General features: G+C 41.4%; 1 protein-coding gene across 4 annotated transcripts in view; it reads right to left on the bottom strand.

Annotated features, from left to right (window-relative positions):
* PDE7A (phosphodiesterase 7A) overlaps nucleotides 1–22,136 on the bottom strand; it is a 109,949-nt gene that overhangs the window by 47,822 nt on the left and 39,991 nt on the right. For all 4 annotated transcript variants that reach the window (XM_065903552.1, XM_065903550.1, XM_065903554.1 and 1 more), the window contains exon 2: nucleotides 2,730–2,790. In XM_065903552.1, the coding sequence (XP_065759624.1) occupies nucleotides 2,730–2,790 (61 nt within the window). The remainder of the gene's footprint in view (nucleotides 1–2,729; nucleotides 2,791–22,136) is intronic.

Here is a 22,136-nt window from a genome sequence, read left to right as displayed (position 1 = left end):
GAGGTAAGGAAGAGCAAGCATGAATATCCTGAGATGGGAGCTTGCTCGGCATGTTCAAAATCAAGCAGAGAGGCCAGGAAGGCTGGAGTGAGGTGAATGAAGGGAACTGACAGAAGGGGGGAGGTCAGAGAAAGAGTTGGGCTAGATCATGTTGGATCTTCAAGGGCCTTTATAATAGCTTTGGCTGTTACTCTAAGGTAGAAAACTACTGGAAGATTCAGAACAGAGGAGTGAGATGGATCTAACTTAGGTCTGAAAAGGAATACTGGTTGTATAGACTAGAGAGTCAAGTAGAGACACACAGGTAGACAGACGCAGGGAGGTCAGTTAAGGAATGAGTGCCTTCATCGAGGCAACAGCTATGGCCTGGGGGGAAGTGATTATGGGCAGATGCTGGTCAAGGATAATAAAGCTTCGATTACACATGGTAAGTTCTGGAGATCTTATGTACAACGATGTGACGACAGCTAACAATAAAAAACTGAGTGACTGTGGTTTAGGTTGGGATGGTAACAGCACTGGCATGGTGAAATTCTGGATGTACTTTGAAGGTACCAGTCAAGAGGATTTGCTGCTGAAGGAGACTAAGTGAGAAACAAGTCAAGAATGATGCCGATGAACCCAAAATCTGTCATACAGAGTGAACTATGTCAGAAAGAAAAAAGCAAATTTTGCATGCTAACACATATATATGGAATCTAGAAAAACGGGACTGAATAACCTATCCACAGGGCAGGAACAGAGATGCAGATGTAGAGAAGGCACTTGTGGACACAGTGGGGGGAGGACAGGGTGAAACAGTGAGACAGCGGTACTGACATATACGCCACCACGCGGAAAGCAGAGAGCTAGTGGGAAGCTGCTGTATAGTAGAGAGGGCTCACTCGGTGCTCCGGGATGACCTAGAGGGCTGGGGCTGGGAGGGAGGCTCGCGAGGGAGGGGTGATATGTACACTTATGGCTGAATCATGAATTATACAGCAGAATCCAATGCAACACTGTAAAGCAATTATTCTCCAATTAAAAATAAATTTAAACAGAAAAAAAAAAAAAAAAAACGATGCCAGGGTTCCTAATCTGACAATAGAAGATTCAAGTTCCTTTTTCTGAGATGGTGAAAGAATATCAAATGCACAGACTTGGGGAACACAAATATTTTAACAGATCTGTTAAATGTGAGGTGCCCATGGCACATCCACGTGGAGATGTTCTACAGAGTGAAGAAGACAGGAGTCTAAGCTTTGTTTTAAGAAGAGCAGAATGCGGACATCTCTGCAGAGAGATGGAGATGGTAAGGAAGAAAAGGCTCCACATTCCTGGGGGAAATATGTGCTAGAGTAGAATGGAACCAGGCAGGTATGATACACGAGGTAAATTAAAGAGGGAAAAAAAGGGAAGATGACACACAAGGGGCATTGGAGAACAAACGGGTTTACGAGGAGGAGGAGGAGTTGTTGAAATGGGGGGGAAAAAAAGGCCACCCCAGAAGCAGGTGAAGAATAAGGATGACTCAATATTGTGGAAATTGAGCAAGGAATTCTGAGCATGAGAAGAACAGCCAAGCCAGAAAAGACAGTAAGAAAAGATGAGTAAAGGTGCCTATTGGAATCTTTTTAAGATATTTATTTACTTAAAACTTTCTGGCCATTCCATGTAGCATGTGGCATCTTAGCTCCTGGACCAGGAATTGAACTAACGTCCCCCTTGCATTGGCAACACGGAATCTTAACCACTAGCCTGCCAGGGAAGTCCCTGGACTCTTAATAGCACATTTTTAATATTATGAACTAAAGTACAAGGGATCGAGGAGTACGTGGATGAAGGGGAAAAATCTGGCAAAGAGGAGTGAGAAAGAAAATTATACACACACATACACATCAAATCCATTTACCCTCTGGACTTGAGAAATACATTAAAGATTTAAGAACCGAGAATAAGAGAAGACACATGGCCTTCTCACCAGCCAACTGAGAACAAACACATCCAGTGACAGGACTGTGAGATCAGGTATTTCGTGGTCTCGTCTTTGTTCATGTTACCGTGGACATCTGTTTAGTATTTAGCAACTCTGCAAATCTGAGACTTTTCATGAAGAATCATCAGGATGCATCTTAAAATTGTGTACTGGTAACAGAGTCTCAGTTATAAAGCTAGAGATTTCTTAATTACCTATAATTCTTAAGATGCCCCTCTTCTGCACATCACGTTAATTTTGGTTTCTAGATTCAACTTCAAAGTAATAGACATTTATGCTGCTAACAGTGATGAAAAGCTACCTAATGAAAGATATCTCAGTCCTGAATAACAGCAGATAACAAAATTAACTTATACTAGTGCAAACTTAATTTTTGATTTGCGGTGCTACAGGAGACTCTTGAGAGTCCTTTGGACAGAAAGGACATCAAACCAGTCAATACTAAAGGAAATCAATCCTGAATATTCACTGGAAGGACTGATGCTGAAGCTCCAATACTTTGGCCACCTGATGTGAAGAGCTGACTCACTGGAAAAGGCTCTGATGCTGGGAGGGATTGGGGGCAGCAGGAGAAGTGCGTGGGCGACAGAGGATGAGACGGTTAGATAGCATCACTGACTCAATGCACATGGACTTGAGAAACTCCAGGAGACAGTGAAGGACAGGGAAGCCTGGCATGCTGCAGTTCATGGGGTCGCAGAGTTGGACACAACTTAGCCACCAAATAACAAAATGCAAAATAAAGAATTCTTACCGAGCATACGAATGTACAGTGCAGTCTGATCCGAGCTGTCATAGGAGATAGCTCCACGCCTCTAGAAGAAAAAACACACACATTTTAATGCAGTCAATTTAGTATGTGATATCGAGTACAATTCAACATATATGTATTTGTTATTTTCTGTGATGCACTGTGCAAGAGAAGTTGGGACACACAAAATGAAATTAAATATGGTATTTGCCAGTCCTGCTGACATCTTTGTCTCAGACTTCCAGCGTCCAGACTTCTCAGTAAATTCTGACCTTGCCTCCCCACTCTGAGTATCTGTTGTTTAAGCCACCCCATCAGTGGCACGTTAGAGTAGTCCAAGCAGACTAACAAATGTAGGTAAATCAGGGTAGGTAGTTTTAATCCTCTGTGTTCAGGCCAAAAGTGGAGGAAGAGTTTCATTTTTCAAGGGATATATTTTCTTTTTGGTGTGTTCCCAATTTTGGCCCACTTTTTACAGTGTCTATTGCATATCTATTCATTGGATTTCATTTTCATGTTAGTAAGACATGAAAGTTACTCAGTCGTGTCCAACTTTTTGCAATCCCATGGACTATACAGTCCATGGAATTTTCCAGACCAGAATACTGGAGTGGGTACCCTTTCCCTTCTCCAGGGGATCTTCCCAACTCAGGGATGGAACCCAGGTCTCCCGCATTCCAGATAGAATCTTTTCCAGCTGAGCCAAAAGGGAAGCCCAAGAATACTGGAGTGGGTAGCCTATCCCTTCTGTAGCAGATCTTCCCAACCAATCGAACCGGGGTCTCCTGCATTGCAGGTGGATTCTTTACCAACTGAGCTATCAGGGAAGCCTGTTAGTAAGATATACTCACAAGTAATATGTTTCAACAATCCCTGAGTGAAGTATTCGCTTATCTTAATGCTTATTTTGTGTAACTGTATATCTGACTTGCATCTGTTGAGTACCAAATACATGTTCCTGGAATGCAAAGTCAAGTGGGCCTTAGGAAGTATCGTTACGAACAAAGCTAATGGAGGTGATGGAATTCCAGTTGAGCTATTGCAAATCCTAAAAGATGATGCCGTGAAAGTGCTGCACTCAATATGCCAGCAAATTTGGAAAACTCAGCAGTGGCCACAGGACTGGAAAAGGTCAGTTTTCATTCCAATCCCAAAGAAAGGCAATGCCAAAGAATGCTCAAACTACCACACAATTTCACTCATCTCACACGCTAGTAAAGTAATGCTGAAAATTCTCCAAGCCAGGCTTTAACAGTATGTGAACCGTGAACTTCCAGATGTTCAAGCTGGATTTAGGAAAGGCAGAGGAACCAGAGATCAAACCACCAACATCTGCTGGATAGTCGAAAAAGCAAGAGCATTCCAGAAAAACATCTACTTCTGCTTTATTGACTACAACAAAGCCTTTGACTGTGTGGATCACAACAAACTGTGGAAAATTCTGAAAGAGATGGGAATACCAGACCACCTGACTTGCCTCTTGAGAAATCTGTATGCAGGTCAGGAAGCAACAGTTAGAACTGGACATGGAACAACAGACTGGTTCCAAAGAGGGAAAGGAGTACGTCAAGGCTGTATATTGTCATCCTGCTTATTTAGCTTCTATGCAGAGTACATCATGAGAAACGCTGGGGTGGATAAAGCACAAGTTAAAATCAAGATTGCTGGGAGAAATATCAATAACCTCATACATGCATATGACACCACCGTTATGGCAGAAAGCGAAAAAGAACTAAAGAGCCCCTTGATGAAAGTGAAAGAGGAGAGTGAAAAAGCTGGCTTAAAACTCAACATTCAGGAAACTAAGATCATGGCATCTGGTCCCATCACTTCTTGGTAAATAGATGGGGAGACAGCGGAAACAGTAACAGACTTTATTTTTGGGGGGCTCCAAAATCACTGCAGATGGTGACTGCAGCCATCAAATTAAAAGACACTTGCTCCTTGGAAGAAAAGTTATGACTAACCTAGACAGCATATTAAAAAGCAGAGACATTACTTTGCCAACAAAGGTCCATCTAGTCAAAGCTATGGTTTTTCCAGTAGTCGTGTATGGATGTGAGAGTTGGACTATAAGGAAAGCTGAACACTGAAGAATTGACGCTTTTGAACTGTGGTTTTGGAGAAGACTCTTGAGGGTCCCTTGGACTGCAAGGAGATTCAACCAATCCATCCTAAAGGAAGTCAGTTCTGAATATTCACTGGAAGGACCGATGCTGAAGCTGAAACTCCAATACTTTGGCTACCTGATGCAAAGAACTGACTCATTTGAAAAGACCCTGATGCTGGGAAAGATTGAAGGTGGGAGGATAAGGGAACAACAGAAGATGAGATGGCTGGATGGCATCACTGACTCAATGGACATGAGTTTGGGTAAACTCCAGGAGTTGGCGATGGACAGGGAGGCCTGGTGTGCTGCAGTCCATGGGGTGGCAAAAACGACTGAGTGACTGAATTGAACTGAAATACATGTTCTACTTTATTTTCCATTAAAAAAAAAATACGGCATTTGATTTTGAAATCTATAGTGACGCAGACAAATTATAGTGCAATGTGATTAAGCATTACCATCAAAGTGGATAGGCAGATGCAAATTTAATGTCAGAGATCATACAAGCTCACCTGAGGACAGAGCAGAGGTAGCCAGAACTGACAGAGACACGGTTCAACGACCTCACTATTCTCCTCAATTAAACACAAATGAAAAAGACAATGAGAATCATCAGACATGTGCACAAACCTTCCAGCTAGAAATCAATGAAACAAAATGAAAAACCAAATGGCCCAGAAGCTAGCAAGACATAAGAGAATTAAAAAAGTTAATGAGCATACTCAAAGAAATGTGAGAAGACGCTGCATCTATTACGCCAAAAATACAGAGTGCCATTGAAAGAGCACAGATTTAAAAATACATTTTGAGATTAAAACTGAACAGATATAAAAAGCAACATTACTGCTAACAGTCCCCGAGTGGAAACAATCCAAATATCCACCAACTAATGAACGTTTAAACACACTGTGGTACAGCCATACAGTATCTCATTCGGTGTTACTCAGTCGCAGAGACTGAAGTACTGATCATGCTACATCATGGGTGAACCTTGAAAACAATGTCGAGTGAAAGGAGCTATCACGAGGCACCACGAAGCCTATGGTTCCATTTATGTGAAATATCCCAAATAGGCAAATCCACAGAACTAGAAATAGACTGGTGGCTGCCAAGAATTGGGAGCGGTGGTGGGAAATGGAAGTGAATGCTAATGGGTACAGAGCTTCAATCTGCAATGATGAGAATGTTCTTAAAGTAACCACAGTAATGACTGAACAACTCTGTGAATACACTGAAAATCATGGAATTGGGGATTGTATACTTTAAATGGGTGAATTGTATGGTATATGAGTTATACACCAATAAAGTCATTATAAAAATAGCCAGTATTGCAAATATTTTAAATACAATTACAAAAAGAAAAAAAAAAAAAAACCCTTGTAAGAGCTCAAACACCTTCAGCAAGTTCTGCCAACTCCACTTCCACAGCGGTCTCCCTCCTCAATCTCCTTTCTTTGTTCTGTCTTGGACAACAGCATCTATCACCTGGGCTCCTTGATGGGCTGCTGCCTGGCTTTCCTGCTACATCCCGTGACCCCCCAGGCCCTTCACACACAAGAAGCTAGAGTGACCTTGCTTCCAGCTACTGCTCGAAGTCCTCCAATGGCCCCGAATACCTGGAATGGAGTCCACAGACCAAGCTCTCCACGACCTGCCCACGCCTCGGCTCTACCGCAACTCTCTTCACCAGGGAGACCCAGCCCCCTGGCCTCCTTGCGTCCCCTCAACCACGCCAACACACAGCCGTGCGGCCCGCTGTTCCGCGCAGGACCGCGGCAGGCCGTCTCCTTCCTCTCTCTCAGGTTCCAGACGAAGCGTCATCTCTTCAGAGGGCCATCCCCAGGCTGCCAAACCCAGGTCACCCGAGAGACCCCCTCACGCCTCCTGAAGGCAGGGCTCCCCCCAACCTTCGCCCGCCACCCAGCACTTGGCCGACCTACTCTCGTTTACTTGTTCCAGAACAAAGGCGCCACAAGAGCTGGAACCCTGTCTGACTTACTCACCGCTGTATCTTTGGCTTCTAAAACTACTATTATTTAGCAGATGCTAAATAAATACCTGGTAAATCGATGATTGAGTGCATTTATTGTAAATAAGTTAGTGAATAATTTTTTACAGATTAAGTTGATGAATACATTTGATGGGCAAATTGACAAATAACTGAGATGAAGACCAATTAAACATCTAGAAGATAAAATTAACAAAGCCTCCTACCAGACTCTAATCTCTGCGGGGGCAGGGACTTTGTTCAATGCTGTATCCCTGGATATAGAATAAATCCCAACATTTAGAACAGTGCCTAGCACACTGAAAGAAATAAATAATAGTAGCTGAATAAACGGGCAAGCAAATTCTTAATACAGAATCTAGAATCAAATTCAATAATATATAGTAATTTTATTTATGCTAAAGGATTTCAAAATCTGTGGGGAAAATATTATTTAACTTGCTATTTGGAAAAACATAAAGCTGCATTATTACCTTTCTATCTACTCCAAAATAAATTACACATGGAACAAAAATTTTAATGTAAAAAAAAGCATGAAAGTATTAGAGGAAAACACGACTGTATTTTTAAAAATTTTAAATAACAACAAAGACCTATAATGAATCACTTTGCTGTACATCTGAAACAAACACAACACTGCAAATCAATTATACTTCAATAAAAAATTTTTTAATTTAAATAATGACACTAAATCTTAAATAGGAAAGACCTAATTGTCCTATAAAATCGAGAAGTCATGAAAAACAAATCAATTTGGCCACAAAAAGTTAAATTATGCATGGCAAAAAATACCATAAACAGGCAAAAGACAAACCCCAAACCACGAAAATTAAGTTGAACAGATGACAAAGGGGTAATTTTTCCCTGCTAATCTAAAAAAAAAAAAAAAAAGTCTCACAAATCACAAATCATTATTAGCAAATAATGAATAACAATGCATAAAAACAGGTAGGACATAAATATACTACTCAAGGAAGAGAAATAATAAACAAATAAACACAAAAAAAGATGCTTGACTTCATTAATGAAAGAAATACATGTTAAGGAAATGAGATGGTATTTTTACATATTAGATTAATGATATTCTGTCTTCACAAAACTCTGGCATGAAATTTACAGTTCTTTAACATACACTTAAAAATCTCAAGGAAAAATGCTTTTTACTATTATTATAAAGAAATGTTATTGCATTTAAAACCCTCATTTGGATTTAGCATGCAAAGTATTAGTCGCTCAGTGGTGTCCGACTTCTTGCAACCCCATAGACACACCGGACTCCTCTGTCCATGGGATTCTCCAGGCAAGAATAGTGGAGTGGGATTGTCATCCTTACTGCAGGGGATCTTCTCGACCCACGTATAGAACCCAGGTCTCCTGCATCGCAGGCAGATTCTTTATCATCTGATCCACCAAGGAAACAGCTCCCCAAATCATTGTTTTTATCCCCTTAATGCATGCGTGCTTAGTCGCTTCAGCTGTGTCTGACTTTTCTCCACCCCATGGACTGTGGTCTGCCAAATTCCTCTGTCCATGGAATTTTCCAGGCAATACTGGAGTGAGTTGCCATGCCCTTCTCCAGGGGATGTTCCCAACCCAGGGATCAAACCAGCATCTCTTGCAACTCCCACATTGGCAGGTGGGTTCCTTACCACTAGCGCCACCTGGAAAGCCCTACTATTTAAGAGAAAAACATCAATTAAAGTCGTGTATGATTTAATGAAGATGTAAACAAACAAGAAAAAACCTCCAACAGTTCATGAAATATAAAAGGAACACAAGTTACAAGCAAAAATAAAATTCTAATTTTTGATACTGGCTGCCTCCAAGGAGGCACAAAGGTAGGAGGAGAAATTACCAATAAATACCTTTTGAATTTTGTAGCATGTGGGCTTCTCAGATGACTCAGTGGTAAAGAATTCACCTGCCAATGCAGGAGATCTGGGTTTGATCCCTGGTTGGGAAGATCTCCGACCTCCTAGAGAAGGGAATGGCAACCCAACTCCAGTATTTTTGCCTGGGAAATCCCCTGGACAAAGGAACCTGGCAGGCTACAGTTCATGGGGTCTCAAAGAGTTGGATACGACTAAGCATGTTCACACATAGTTATCATATATTCACAGAATAAATCAAATAAAAAATACAGTAAGAATCTACTACAAAGAAACCTACAAAGAAGTGGATGATCTCAAATTCTAAGGGACTAAATCATACAGAACACATCCCTGGCAGCATCATGCTGAATAAAGTTAAAGCGTCTTCCACCAACAGAAGACCCTAAGCCTCCTGAAGTGTCTCATCATAAACTACTCATTCAGGAACAGTCACTGTAATCACTTGGTATTAAAAGGTACAACTCACACCTGCTGTTCACATCCCCACCCCAAGATATTTAGCTCACTAGATTTCAAGCCTCCCCTTAATACCACCATAAGAGAGGAAAATCTAGTAGTATGAAGAGCACAAAGGTGGAAATAAGTATTCCTACCGGCCAAATCAGATTCATGAAACCACAGGTATGATTGTGTAACAGCTTGTCATGGTCAGTACCTATCAACCAACTCATATCCAATAAAACTTGAGTAAACAGCTTGTTAAAACAAATTGTAACCTGTTATCTCTAACAGTCCTCTTCAGGAAACCGGTTGCCTTTTTTTTTTTTTTTTTTAAGTGTAGGGAAGGGTATTTACTAAAAGAGCCACTAATTAGAGAGGTAAAATCTCATCACTTTAAGGACTGAGAAAGACTAATACCAGCTGTTAAAAGAGTGTAAGTGAAAAACTGACTTGTTTGTGGCCAAATCGTGTCCAACTCTTGTGTGTCCCCATGGACTGTAGGCCACCAGGCGCCTCTGTCTAGGGGATTTCTCAGGCACACACACTGGAATGGGTTGCTATTTCCTTCTTCAGAAAAACTGGGTAATGAACATAATCTAGATTATAACTATGACATACTAAACTTATTTTAAGGTATTCACTTTAGACTTATTTATAGGGGCACCAGTTTAGATATTAAAATGGTAGACTCTGTCTTAATCATTTTTAAAAACTGACAAAAAGGGTAGAACTTAATTTTAAATATATTTTAACAAATTACTTAAGGATGTGCAAAGTATTCATTTAATTTGATTTATTACTAATTTAAGTAAGTCTGGTCCGTAAATACTTAAAATTCTACCCTAAGCCACATGACATGACTCTTATGAAATAAATCTAAATGAGACAAAAAGAAATCTTTTTAAGAATGGACTCAAAAATGTGAACCATCAATGAATACATTCTGAGTGATAATTTACTCATTTACTTGCCTCACAGATGAAGCTTAAAATGAATATCGAATTTGTTTCACTAAGCAATCTAGGAACTCCTTTCGGAAAAATGCACTATAAATTATGAATTATAAAAATCTGAGTTCCATGTTAAGTGTTATTTTAAAAAATAATCATAGGGACCTCCCTGGCCATCCAGTGGTTAAGACTCCCGGCTTTCACTGCAGGGGGCATGGCTTTGATCGCTGGTGCGGGGCGGGGGGTGTGGGGGGGTGTGGGCAGGGAACTAAGACCCCACCCCACATGACACACAGCACCGTCAAAATAAATAAACAAAAATTAATAATAAAAAAGACCTACATTTACTGAAGGCTCAATTAAAAAAACAATAATTATATGTGCTTTATACACCAAGACTGAAGCACAGGCTTAACATATACCTTTTCAAAAAGATTACCACTTTACAAGTCATATAGTTGTAAAATTCTATTTTTAATAAAGATAGTAAAACAAATTGAACCAAAATCTCAAGTCGCGCTGTCAGTCATAAAACACCATGTGCTATCATCCACATTCCCGCTCACCTCACCAGTGAATGGAAATAACTGAGAGGCTCCTACTTGTGACTTTTCTAATTTAGCCATCCTGGGAACAGCTTGTAAAGCAAACCAGTATAGGTCAAAACACGGGCGCGGCTGAGCTAATCCGAAACTGACGGCAGCACTAGCAAGTTAAACAGTAGGGTGCCAGAGAATCTACAGCCACAGAGTGCCCAACTAAGACACGCACCTTGAATCAGGGTGAACTGCTCTTCCACAAAAGATCTGACTTACAAGGTAGAGGACAAGAGGCGTAAAAGTTGTTCCTGATATCAGTTAGGATATAACTTTTAAAGACAGACATGTTGTGTGCTTTTGTGGGAGGGTGGGGCGCAATGCTGCGAGGCTTGTGGGACTTTAGTTCCCTAACCAGGGACTGAACCCAGGGCCCCAGCAGGGACAGTGAGAAGTCCTAACCACTGAACTTCCAGTGAATTCCCAAGGATGATGAGTTTTATAGGGACGCCCCAGGTGGCTCAGTGGTTGAGAACTGGCCTTCCAATGCAGGAGACGTGTGTTCCATCCCTGAGTTAGGAAGATCCCCTGGAGAAAGGAATGGCAACCCACTCCAGTATTCTTGCCTGGAGAATCCCATGGACAGAGGAGCCTGGTGGGCTACATACAGTTCATGAAGTTGCAAAGAGCTGGACACAACTGAGGGACGGAGCACAAGCACGAAAGATATTTTAAGTGCTATGGTTTTTATCTTGTTCAACTTTTCCACTAAAGTAACCTATTGTGCAAAAGCGTGTGTATTTCCCTTATGTGGTTAAGTAATGATACATTAACTCTTTGCTGCGCTCCTACTCTGTGCCAGTGAACACTCCAGGTGCTTTCAGACAAAATCTCTCTTTACTGAACAAGACCTCTAAAGGTAGGTTTTATACTCTCTGTCATTATACGCTTTGTCACAGGGCCTAAACACAGTAGCACTGAATATACTTTTGGGTCACATTACAAAAAATGGTAACACAGTACAAAAGATGAAGAAGCCCAGAGTTCCGAAAGCTTTCTCTGATGCAGTAAAGTGAGCTTTTTCAGAGTGTTTTCATCTTACACCTGATGGGAAGAGCCAACTCATTAGAAAAGACCCTGATGATGGGGAAAGACTGAGGACAGAAGTGGGTGACAAACGATGAGATGAGATGGTTAGATGGCATCACTGACTCAATGGACATGAATCTGAGCAAACTCTGGGGGCTGGTGAAGGACAGGGAGCCTGGCGTGAAGTCCATGGGGTTGCAAAGAGCTGGACACAGCTTAGCGACCGAACAACAACAATTCTTCTTACATATGCCAGAAAGGCATTCCTATCTGAGTGCCTATCCGAGACCCGCATCCATCCATTGACCACTATCCTCCAGTTCTTCTTCGCTATATAAATATACCTCTAAAAGTCACACACTGAAAATAACAGCAGTCTGTTGCTTAAAAACTTTAAAAAATTTTTGATTGTTATAACAAAGTAAAAAGTAAAAAAAACAAAAACAAAAACTACAATTCAACTAATCCATTATTAACTTGACCTTCATCCAGTAACTTGGCAAGCTAATCCTCTAAAAACAATGAGTAAATTGGTGTCAGTGTGACAAAATTAATTAATTTACAAAAGACAAAGATTAAAAAAATTCAAGCCTATTGTTTTTCTTTAACAGATTTCTTCAATCATGTTCAGTAAGAAAATACGACTGCTTCAAGAAAGACACAACTATGCCTAAAACAGTATGCTTAAATGTGAAAACACTACCTTATCAGGGATTAAAACCTCGCTTGAAAAAAAAAAGTCTTTTAACTTTATAGAAGCTTTTGTGTTCCTTACTATCAAATGGTATTGGTCCTAAACATTTTAAGTTTACATTCATACTTTTCAGTATTCTTAATAAAGAAAGAAAAAAGCTGCATGGTGGGTTAAAGATATAATCATTTTTACACAAGTACAGACAAAATAATTTTAAATAGTTTAATCTTAAGTATTTCCTACTTTAGACTCTCAATCAGATGCCAAATGACTAGCATTCTATCAAGCATTTCTTAAGCCTGGTCTTTGGAATCCAAATTTAAGATCAGCAGATACATAATACAATAATCTTACTTTTTTCACTATAACTAAGACATATATTTCAGTAGCAATAAGACCTTAAGTGAGAACATGCTAGAAAGTGGTATTTAGTTTTTTTAAAAAGTTTACAATTGCTTAGAAATCCCCAGTAATTATACTTTGAAGTTATAAGTAAAATAAATTTGGTAGCTCCAGAAGAGAATGTTTAAAATATGTACACCAAAAGCCTAAACTGTCGGTAATTTCATAACCTTAGAAGCTGAACTTCTTTAAGCATAAAAACTTGATTTTTAATGGCAATGAAGACTTCAGTTTGTTTGTCAGCCCAGTGGCACTCTAGTTTTTGGATAACTTCATCTTGATCACCCTGGCACAGTAAATAGACATGACATTAACTAGTTTGAAAAAAAAAAGAAAACAGACTTCCTTAAAGGCATGATCCTGAGCAAAGTTACTTCGATATCAAGAAATGATCCATAAAAAGCCCTTCAGGAGGAATAGATGGGAAAAAACTGAAAATACACATAGCAACATGACAATAACATGAAAATGACAGCTGACAGGTAAAACCGCAGAGCTCTTGTAATCAGAGGAACAAAAACCGAAACAAAAGGAGAAGGAACTCCACTAACTAGTCCATTCCTACCAATGTATAAACTAAAGATTCATGTCACCATCCTAAAAATAAAGATGGCCTACCTTAGAGGCGATCCACTTGATGAGAACCAAGGCCAGACACCAGATCAGTGTAATTCCCATTGGGTCTAGGAAAAGCCCTGCCGCATAACCTCCCTCCTCGCCCCGCGAGCAAAGAGCAAGGGAGGCTCGTCAGACCTGACAATAACCAGCTGTCCCGAGGCAGAAGAGAGGGGAATGCCGGCCCTGAACCTCACACAGCTGCCTTCAAACAAGGGTCACATGACTCTGAGAACGCGCTGCCAGCCAGCCTTCCTACCGGCGCGTGGTTACTGCCACAGCCCAGGGCTGGGGTGGGAGAGTCAGTGACATGGGGAAGAGGAGAGGAGAAACCTTCGCGACAGCCGACTTAACAGTCCCACACAATGGAGGCAAACGAGGTCTCTGGATAGCCCCAAGCTCGTCTACAACCTTCACATCAGCGCTGCTTTCAAATAACTTTCCCCCAAATGCCTGGCAGCACTAAAAAAGTGCTCATTTCTTCCATAAGGACCAGCTCCACAGGGAGAACTGTCCTGGCGTTTAAAAATATTAATGCATTTCATTCTATCTTTTCAACTTTTAGTACTGAATGTGTTCAACTTTTTCTTTCCTTTGGAGCTAGGATTACTTCACGAAGGTTAGGGGCTTTCATAGACAATGTTGTGCTATATAACACTATAATTCACACATTCTGGATTTATTGACAAAGGCCAGCCTACCTGTGTGTTTTCAAGCAATTATAAGAACATTACTTCCAAGCCCTAACTGTGATCTAGCATCTATGATAATACTTGTGCTCCAGGTCTCACTCACTGTTCTCTCGCCTATGAGTGGGGGGCGCGGTGACAGCAAAGTGGGCCTCTGTCCACCTCTGTGATCTCTTATAGCAGCCAGCAGGAAAGGAAAAGCCTTTCATGACACTTCCATGCAAGTTATTTCTAAAGCAGCAAGCAGGGACCAGGCCCTTGGTGAGATGCCAGGGGTATTCAAGTGGAAACAGGCTCTGGCTCCTGCCCTCCTGAAGCTTTCCATTTCATCAGGATCTACACGAATCAAAGACTGGAAACAAGCACAACGCTGCAACGGAAACAAATGTGATGGGGCTGAGGCGGGAACTGCCAACGATGCTTGGGTCCAACCTGGTTAGGAAGTGAGGAGCTTCTTCCCAGGGGCCCTGAAATATCCCAGAGCTGAACTGAAGGGGCAAGAACGCAGAGAGGATGGGAAGACGATCTGTGTGGATGTGACAATGCGTGACAAAACCAAGCGGAAGATTCGGGAAGAAGAGTAGACGAGGCTGGAACGCAGGTCACGGGATGGCCAGAGGGGAGATTCTTCTGACTTCATCCTAAAAGCTAATCCCAACCTGCTGGATACTTCGGAGGTTTTGGTCAAGTGCAGCTCGGTGGGATAAGGCTGGGTGGGCACTCAGGAGACCACAGCAGAGGGGATCACAGCTCTGGCTGGGGGCGGGGAAGGGGGGAGAGGTTAGACAGGCTGGGAAACACTCAAGGCAGGACTGCGTCAGGGACCGCGGTTCACAGCGAGACAAAGTCATCCGCCTGGTGATGGGACCCACGTGATGGTTCTAAAATATCTGAAAATATCCCCAATAGTTCAAATACCAGTGCTGTTTTCATTATCCAATCCTCAGGACAAAGAGGGCATTAAAAAAGAAAAAAAAGTTAATTCTCGACCTGTTAAAACAAGTCATAAATTCAAATTACAGGTCCAAATCAAAATTTTTCTAAATTTAAGCTATACATGAAACACGGTCATGTGTTTCTCACTACACCTTATACATATCTCTTCTTTCTTCTGAACAAGCTGTGATGCTAATCTTCACACACACGGAGACAACTTTTTTAGTCTGTCATGGAGCTAGGTGTGACATGAGACTGTCAGGGGCTCAGGTTCCTCTTCGGGCAGTGAGGTTCCAGCCAGCAAATTCAAAGGATGCCCACGACAAGGACAGAGCAGCTGAGTGGAGTCAGCCCCATTCCCAGGAGAACGACTGGTGGTCATCATTCATTACCTGCTGGGCTGGCCTGGGCAGCACACACCAAATGAGCCTGCTATCTCCATGCTCAGCCCAGAAACACTTCTTATCCTCACAGTGCCTTGCCAATCAGCTGCTCAAAAAGCTGAGTTCTCAGAGGCAAACATGATACTGCTATTTTTGACACAGTACTTAAACATTTTGATGTATGTCTTATAGGTTAACAGTGAGGTCAACAATCTGTACTTGCGTCTTGTCTAAAAGGGAAGGATGGAACACGGGAAGAAGAAGATCAGAATTGAGACATGGAGGGGAGAAAAAGAAAGGCAGTTCTAAAACTTCTCTCACTGAAAGGAACTTCCGTTGAGATTATTCTACCATCTCCAAACTCTGCTGGGTCCGGAGTCAAGAACCTGGGTTTGCTTCCCAGCTGTGCTGCCAACAGCTGAGTGAACCTGGGCAAGTCACCACCTTACTTGCCTCCCTTCACAGGAGTTAAGCGACATCTGTGCAAGAAGACCTTGCTCAGAGCAGGCTCTCAGAAACACTTAGTCAAGTCCAAATTAAATCAGTAAGGCCCAACCACGGTAATGACCTAACCTCTCCAGCTACACCCCAATTCTGGGCTTAACGGAAACCACGCGGTCCGGGAGGGGAACACGTGCGGGGCCCGCCCAGCGCCCAGAGATGCTTTTCTGAGTCCTGGGAGGGCCAGGGTAATTTTTCACACCAGTCAACAGGCTGGCTCCCTACAAGGGTTCCCCAGCATCCCCTTCTTCAATTTCTACGACATATCTGACGCTGAAATACAGAGATAATCAAGACACAATCCTCGCAGGTCAGGAAATTTCCTATTTGAATAGAAACAGCAGGGACTTCCCTGGTGGTCCAGTGGATAAAGCTCTGTGCCTCCATTGTAGGGGGTGCAGGTTCCATCCCTGGTCAGGAAACTAGCACCCCACATTTCTTGCCACATGGTCAAAAAAAATTTCAACAGAAATAGCTACTGTGTTTATGCCTAAAATCACAGCTCCTTCGTTGCTGATGACACATGTACATTATTCAAATCTCACAAAAACCTCAGGCAATAGTTTTTTCTTAGTATACTTACCTTTCTTTAATGGCATGAATCTAACGGCTTTAAAACTTTTTCTTCTTTTGAGATATGAAATACTTACTACTAATTTATCTTGACAAATTATAAAGCTTCTCTTAATAATAAAGAAATTTCAATAAGATGAAATAGAAACAAAAGCTGTTATCAAATTGTATTAATACTCATCTATGATATTACATTACTTATCAGAAAATTATCTTAAAAATTAATCTCTCCAAATATAATTTATCTTCCCCTAAAGAAATAGTTGCCTCTTTTACAACAATAACAAATGTATTCTTTTATATTAACATTTCTCACCTGCCTCAAAGCTTGAGTGAAAGATGACAGGTTAACAAACAAGGGTCACTTGGCTACACTAGAAAAATTCATGCGTAGGATAGTGAAGCTTTTGATAACAGAATTTGATACTATAAGGAGAAAAAAAAGGATAAAATCCTTTATCTCCCTGGGGCTTACAAAATATCTGAACAGTCAGGGTATTAAAAGCAAATCTCACTATTCTAAGAGCACAATCAATGGAAGGAAAAGGTACAACTTTGATCGCTGTGTCTTAGAGAAGTAATCCAAGTACAAATTTTACCCCTGGGGCTCTCTGCCACTCACAGGACACCTGTCAATCTTGGCAATAGCCTTTAGCTATCCATACAGAGACTCAGCATGTCCTTCTCTTGACCAAATTAGGCTAACCTCATCTGCATTGACATCAGTGTCTATAATTTTGGAATCATGTTGACAGGAATAGTCTACCCCAGAGTTCTTTATACGAATGTAGTGTCTGTTGAAACCATAACCAGATTTATAGTAGAAAGGACGTGAATGCGATAGTCACAATTTCCAACTGCGCCCTTGTCATTTTGTATTGCAGCCAACTTTAATAACAAATAATAAATCAGGGTGAACTTTTTTTTTTTAACTGATATTTCTGCTACTGAAAACCTCATATCAAAGCTGATTATTTTTCAAATGTTATGAATTTCAAGATCTATGAAACTGGTGAAAAATTAAGCCTTGATAAGTAACAAAAATTATTTTAAAACTATGCTGACATGGGACTTTTATCAGTTAAGACCTTTGTTAGCACTCTGAATTAAGCTTTCTATACTTCTGTCATCTCAGTATTTAATGGCAACAAACACATGATTAGTACTAGTATGAAGGAAGTAATAAAAACTCCCTGACAGTTTACAAACATTCAAGTCTTCTGGTTCAGGAAACTACATCTAAAAAAGAACTGAGATTTGCTTATTGAACCATCGTTCGCAATATTTTAAAAATTATGGGAGTCCTGCTCCTCACCACATTTTCTCGTAAGATTTCCAGGATCAACTGATTCCTGGCCAAAAAACAAAAGCAGAATAGTCCTATTCCCCAATGGATTCGAACGAAAACTGGTACTGAAATCAGGTACAACTCCAAGAGAAGACGCTGGAGGAGAACCAAGCTGGGTCCATAGGAAGCCTCGGACAACACGTGGCACATGGATGGAATCTGAGTCAAGGTCAGCTGCGTCTTACACTGAGAACATTGCTACTAGTGTAACAGCTGGATGTGTTTTGTTGGGAAAATGTTTTTTCTCTTCGTGTCAGTGTTTCTGCTAATGCTCTGGCTCAATAATAAATGTGAGAACTTTTGTTGGAAAAAAAATTATAGAAAAGTAGAAGTGGCCACAATTACCAGAAGAAAAAAAAAACCCAATGGTGTGGCTCCTACAAGTGTAGAGTTTGGACTTAAGCTGCTAGTATAAAAGACCAGGAGCATATCACAGACATCGGCCACCTTAATTTCCGCAAGGTTGCACAGTCTCTGGATGCATCCGTAAGAAGAAAGCAGAGCACTGTTAGGCTGACTCCTGGCTGACTGAGCAAACTTAACCAGAGTTCAAGCTCTGGATATGAAACTAGTGGAAGAATTCCAGAGATACCTAACAGAACTCTATATCCGACTCTTTTTTTTTTTTTTTAAGGGCATGGTTTTTCCACACACGCTGTGAGTACATCACTCTCTCTTTTTTTAAATTTCATTTATCTATATATTCATCTGGCTACACTGGGTCTTAGCTCCAGCACAAGGGATCTTCAGTCTTCACTGCAGCATGTGGGATCCAGCTTCCTGAATAGGGATCGAACCTGGGCCCCATGCATTGGGATCTTGGGGTGTCAGCCACTGAACCCCCAGGGAAGTCCCCTGACTTTTTTGTTATTTATTAGGAAGCAGATAGGACTAATGTATATCAAATCTGCATATAAAACAAAGAGTAAATCACATTTTATTACAAAATAACCTGAAGAGAATGGAGCGTGTGCTTTTATGTAAGATAAACTGCATGCAGATAGAAGAATGAAAACAGAGCTTAAAACAGTTTCCTTTGAAAAAAACAAGTCAGGATATTTCAACTCTAAGAGGAGGCAGTAAGTGAAGGCAACCTTAGGAAGCACTGAGGGTCAGGTATTATGTTCAGTAGCTTTAGTCGGGTCCAACTCTTTGTGACTCTATGGACTGTAGCCCGCCAGGCTCCTCCATCCATGGGATTCTCCAGGCAAGAATACTGGAGTGGTATGCCACGCCCTCCTCTAGGAGTCAGATGTTAACAGTATCCAAAGCAAGGATGCTCCTCTTGTCTCAATACAGGCCACATTTATGAGACTGAATTCAGTTCTGAGTATTACACTGGAAGATGCATTCATACATAACATTTTTAAAAGCACATAAGGATATTGACAAACTTAGTGTACTAAGAAGCAGAGACATCACTTTGCCAAGAAAGGTTCGTACAGTAAAAGTTATGGTTTTTCTAGTAGTCACGTATGGATTTGAGAGTTGGACTATAAAGAAAGCTGAGCGCTGAAGAATTGATGCTTTCAAACCGTGGTGCTGGAGAAGACTCTGGAGAGTCCCTTGGACAGCAAGGACATCAAACCAGTTAATCCTAAAGGCAATCAACCCTGAATATTCACTGGAAGGACTGATGCTGAAGCTCTAATACTTTGGCCACTTGATGCGAAGAGCCGACTCACTAGGATAATATATAAGGAATAGTTGCATAAACTGAGATGCTTTAGGCAAAGAAATAAAAACAGGGTGTAAACTGCTATGAGAGAAAATAGCTAAAGAATTTAGCTTCAGTCTATGAAATCATAAAAGGTGGAAGCAGGCCCAATGTGCAGAAGTTTGTGGAAATATTGATTCAATATTACTTTCTAAGAACTTTCTACAGTCTGTAAGAAGTTTCAGAAATCAGAATAATGGAAATTGAAAGAAGCTATCTCAAACTAGCCTCTGTCAAGGAGACTGCGGGCAAAAAGAACAAATGACCTTCAAGGTCTTTGCCAATTCTAAGATTCCACAATACTATGTGTCCTCAGTCGCTTCAGTTGTGTACAACTCTTTGCTACCCTATGGACTGTAGACCGCCAGGCTTGTCCTCCATGAGGATTCTCCAGGGAAAGATAATGGAGTGAGCTGCCATGTCCTTCTCCAGGGGATCTTTGCAACCCAGGGATCGAACCCTTATCTCTTATGTCTCTTGCATTGGCAAGTGAGTTCTTTACCAGTAGTGCCACCTGACTCAATTTCATTTTCAAAGAAGTCTTCCTAAGAAAGCTACTGTTATTAAAGGCTCTTCAATGGCAACTGCATCCCTTACCACACCCCACAGACCTAGCCATACTGACTGCCTCAAAGCTATGACAACAATTAAGTGGTTACTGGTATTGATCTCAAAAGATAATTTTAAAATGAGAGCTATTTGCAGGTATGGAAAAAAATTTTTCACCTCTAAAAATAATATTGAGTCGAGCACTATTTGTGGGTAAGTGTATATCAAAATATTTGGAACACAAATACTAAAGAAGAGGGCTTCCCTGGTGGCTCAGTGGTAAAGAATCTGCCTGTCAATGCAGCAGACACGGGTTCAATCCCTGGTCTGGGAAGATCCCACATGCTGTGGAGCAACTAAGCCTATGTGTCTCAACTATCAAGCCTGTGCTCTAGAGTCCACAAGCCCAACTACTGAATCCTGCGTGCCCCCGAGCCCATGCTCCACAACCAAAGAAGCCACTGCAAAGAGAAATCTGAGCACTACAGCTAGAGAATACACCCTGTTCTCCATAACTAGGGAAGAGCCCCTGCAGCAATGAAGGTGCAACACAACCAAAAATAAACAGAATAAACAAACAGTGTTCAAAATACTAAAAAGGAAAACTAGTGATCTCTACAGAGACTGGTCAAAAATTTTAAAAGGAAATTTCTGAATAAGGATGGTAGCTGTCAATAATTGTTCCCCTCTCCAAACCGATCGGAGTAGAGGCATAAAACACTTCAAAAGCATACTTGAGGCACTGAGTAATACCACCTCATCTCCACATATAGTGGTACAAAGGAGAGAACAGGACACAGAAGAGATCCTGAGGTTCCCACAGGGCTGGCCGTGAAAGATACAACATAACTGAACACAGTCCTTGCCTTCAAGTGGATCAGAGTTTTGTGGGGGCTACAAACGACCACAATAACAAATAACTACAATTACAGGCAAATGTAAGATGAGTATGGGTACCAAAAGGAGTACTTAAGCTATGAGCACCAAATATGACACTTCATCCAGAATTTGGTAGTGGCTAGAAGACCACTGGGGGAAAGTGACATGTAATCTGACCCTTCAGTGATTTCATGAGTGTCATACAGGTGGCAGGGGAAAGAGTTCCAAGCATAGAGAAAGCAGTAGGCACACATATCAGAGGCAAGCAAAATCACGGCCAACGAAGAATATTAAACATGGTTCAATAAACGGCAGGACAACTGACGGTGGACGAGCACTCCCATCAGAAACAACTAGAGAGCTGGGCCTTCTGCATGAGAACAAGAAGTACAGGACACCGATCCCTGAGACAAGGGGGTAAAAACAAGGTGAACCCTGTAATTGCCCAGCTTTCTTGAAAGCAGTTACCAAACCCCAAAGCAGAGCAGGGTAACCACGCAGAGCAAGAAGGCTCACAAAGTTGAGGACACAGGGAGTGGAGTTCAGGGAGGGTCCAACACTGGGCTTTTGCAGAGCTGAGTACTGGACAGGAAGAGCTGTGAAGATAACAGGCTCCAGAGGTCTGAAAGGGGGTCTCCTTGAGCCTGTGACCGAAGACCAAGCTACGCACGTGTAGGACAAGCTCCCATATGGGGCTTGGAAAAGAACAGTTACCAAGGAAAGAACAACTCAGGGGAGCTGGGAGACATTTCAGTCCCAACCAACCACGGAGAAGAACTCTCACAGAATACCTGGAGTGTCCCATAGAAACCCCAAAAAACAGCCTTTCATAGGAGAAGGGCAAATGAAGGTCATCAACGCAAAAAGTTCTACTGGACAGCACTGTTCTGGAACCACACTAACAATGCTTAAAATATGCCGAAAAGGATCAGGCTGATCCACAAGTAACTAGACTGCTTACCAGATCAAAACCCAACACTCTTTTAAAGATGGTATGTGAGATATTATAAATTAGGGGAATAAACAAGAAAATGTGATCCCAAACAGGGTGGGGGGCATCAATAAAAACTCAGAAATGAATAAGATGATGGAATTAGT

The sequence above is a fragment of the Muntiacus reevesi genome, chromosome 12, assembly GCF_963930625.1.
Source record: "Muntiacus reevesi chromosome 12, mMunRee1.1, whole genome shotgun sequence".
Lineage (NCBI taxonomy): Eukaryota > Metazoa > Chordata > Mammalia > Artiodactyla > Cervidae > Muntiacus > Muntiacus reevesi.
Note: the sequence above shows the minus strand (reverse complement) of the source record. Positions and strands in the feature narration are given on the sequence as shown.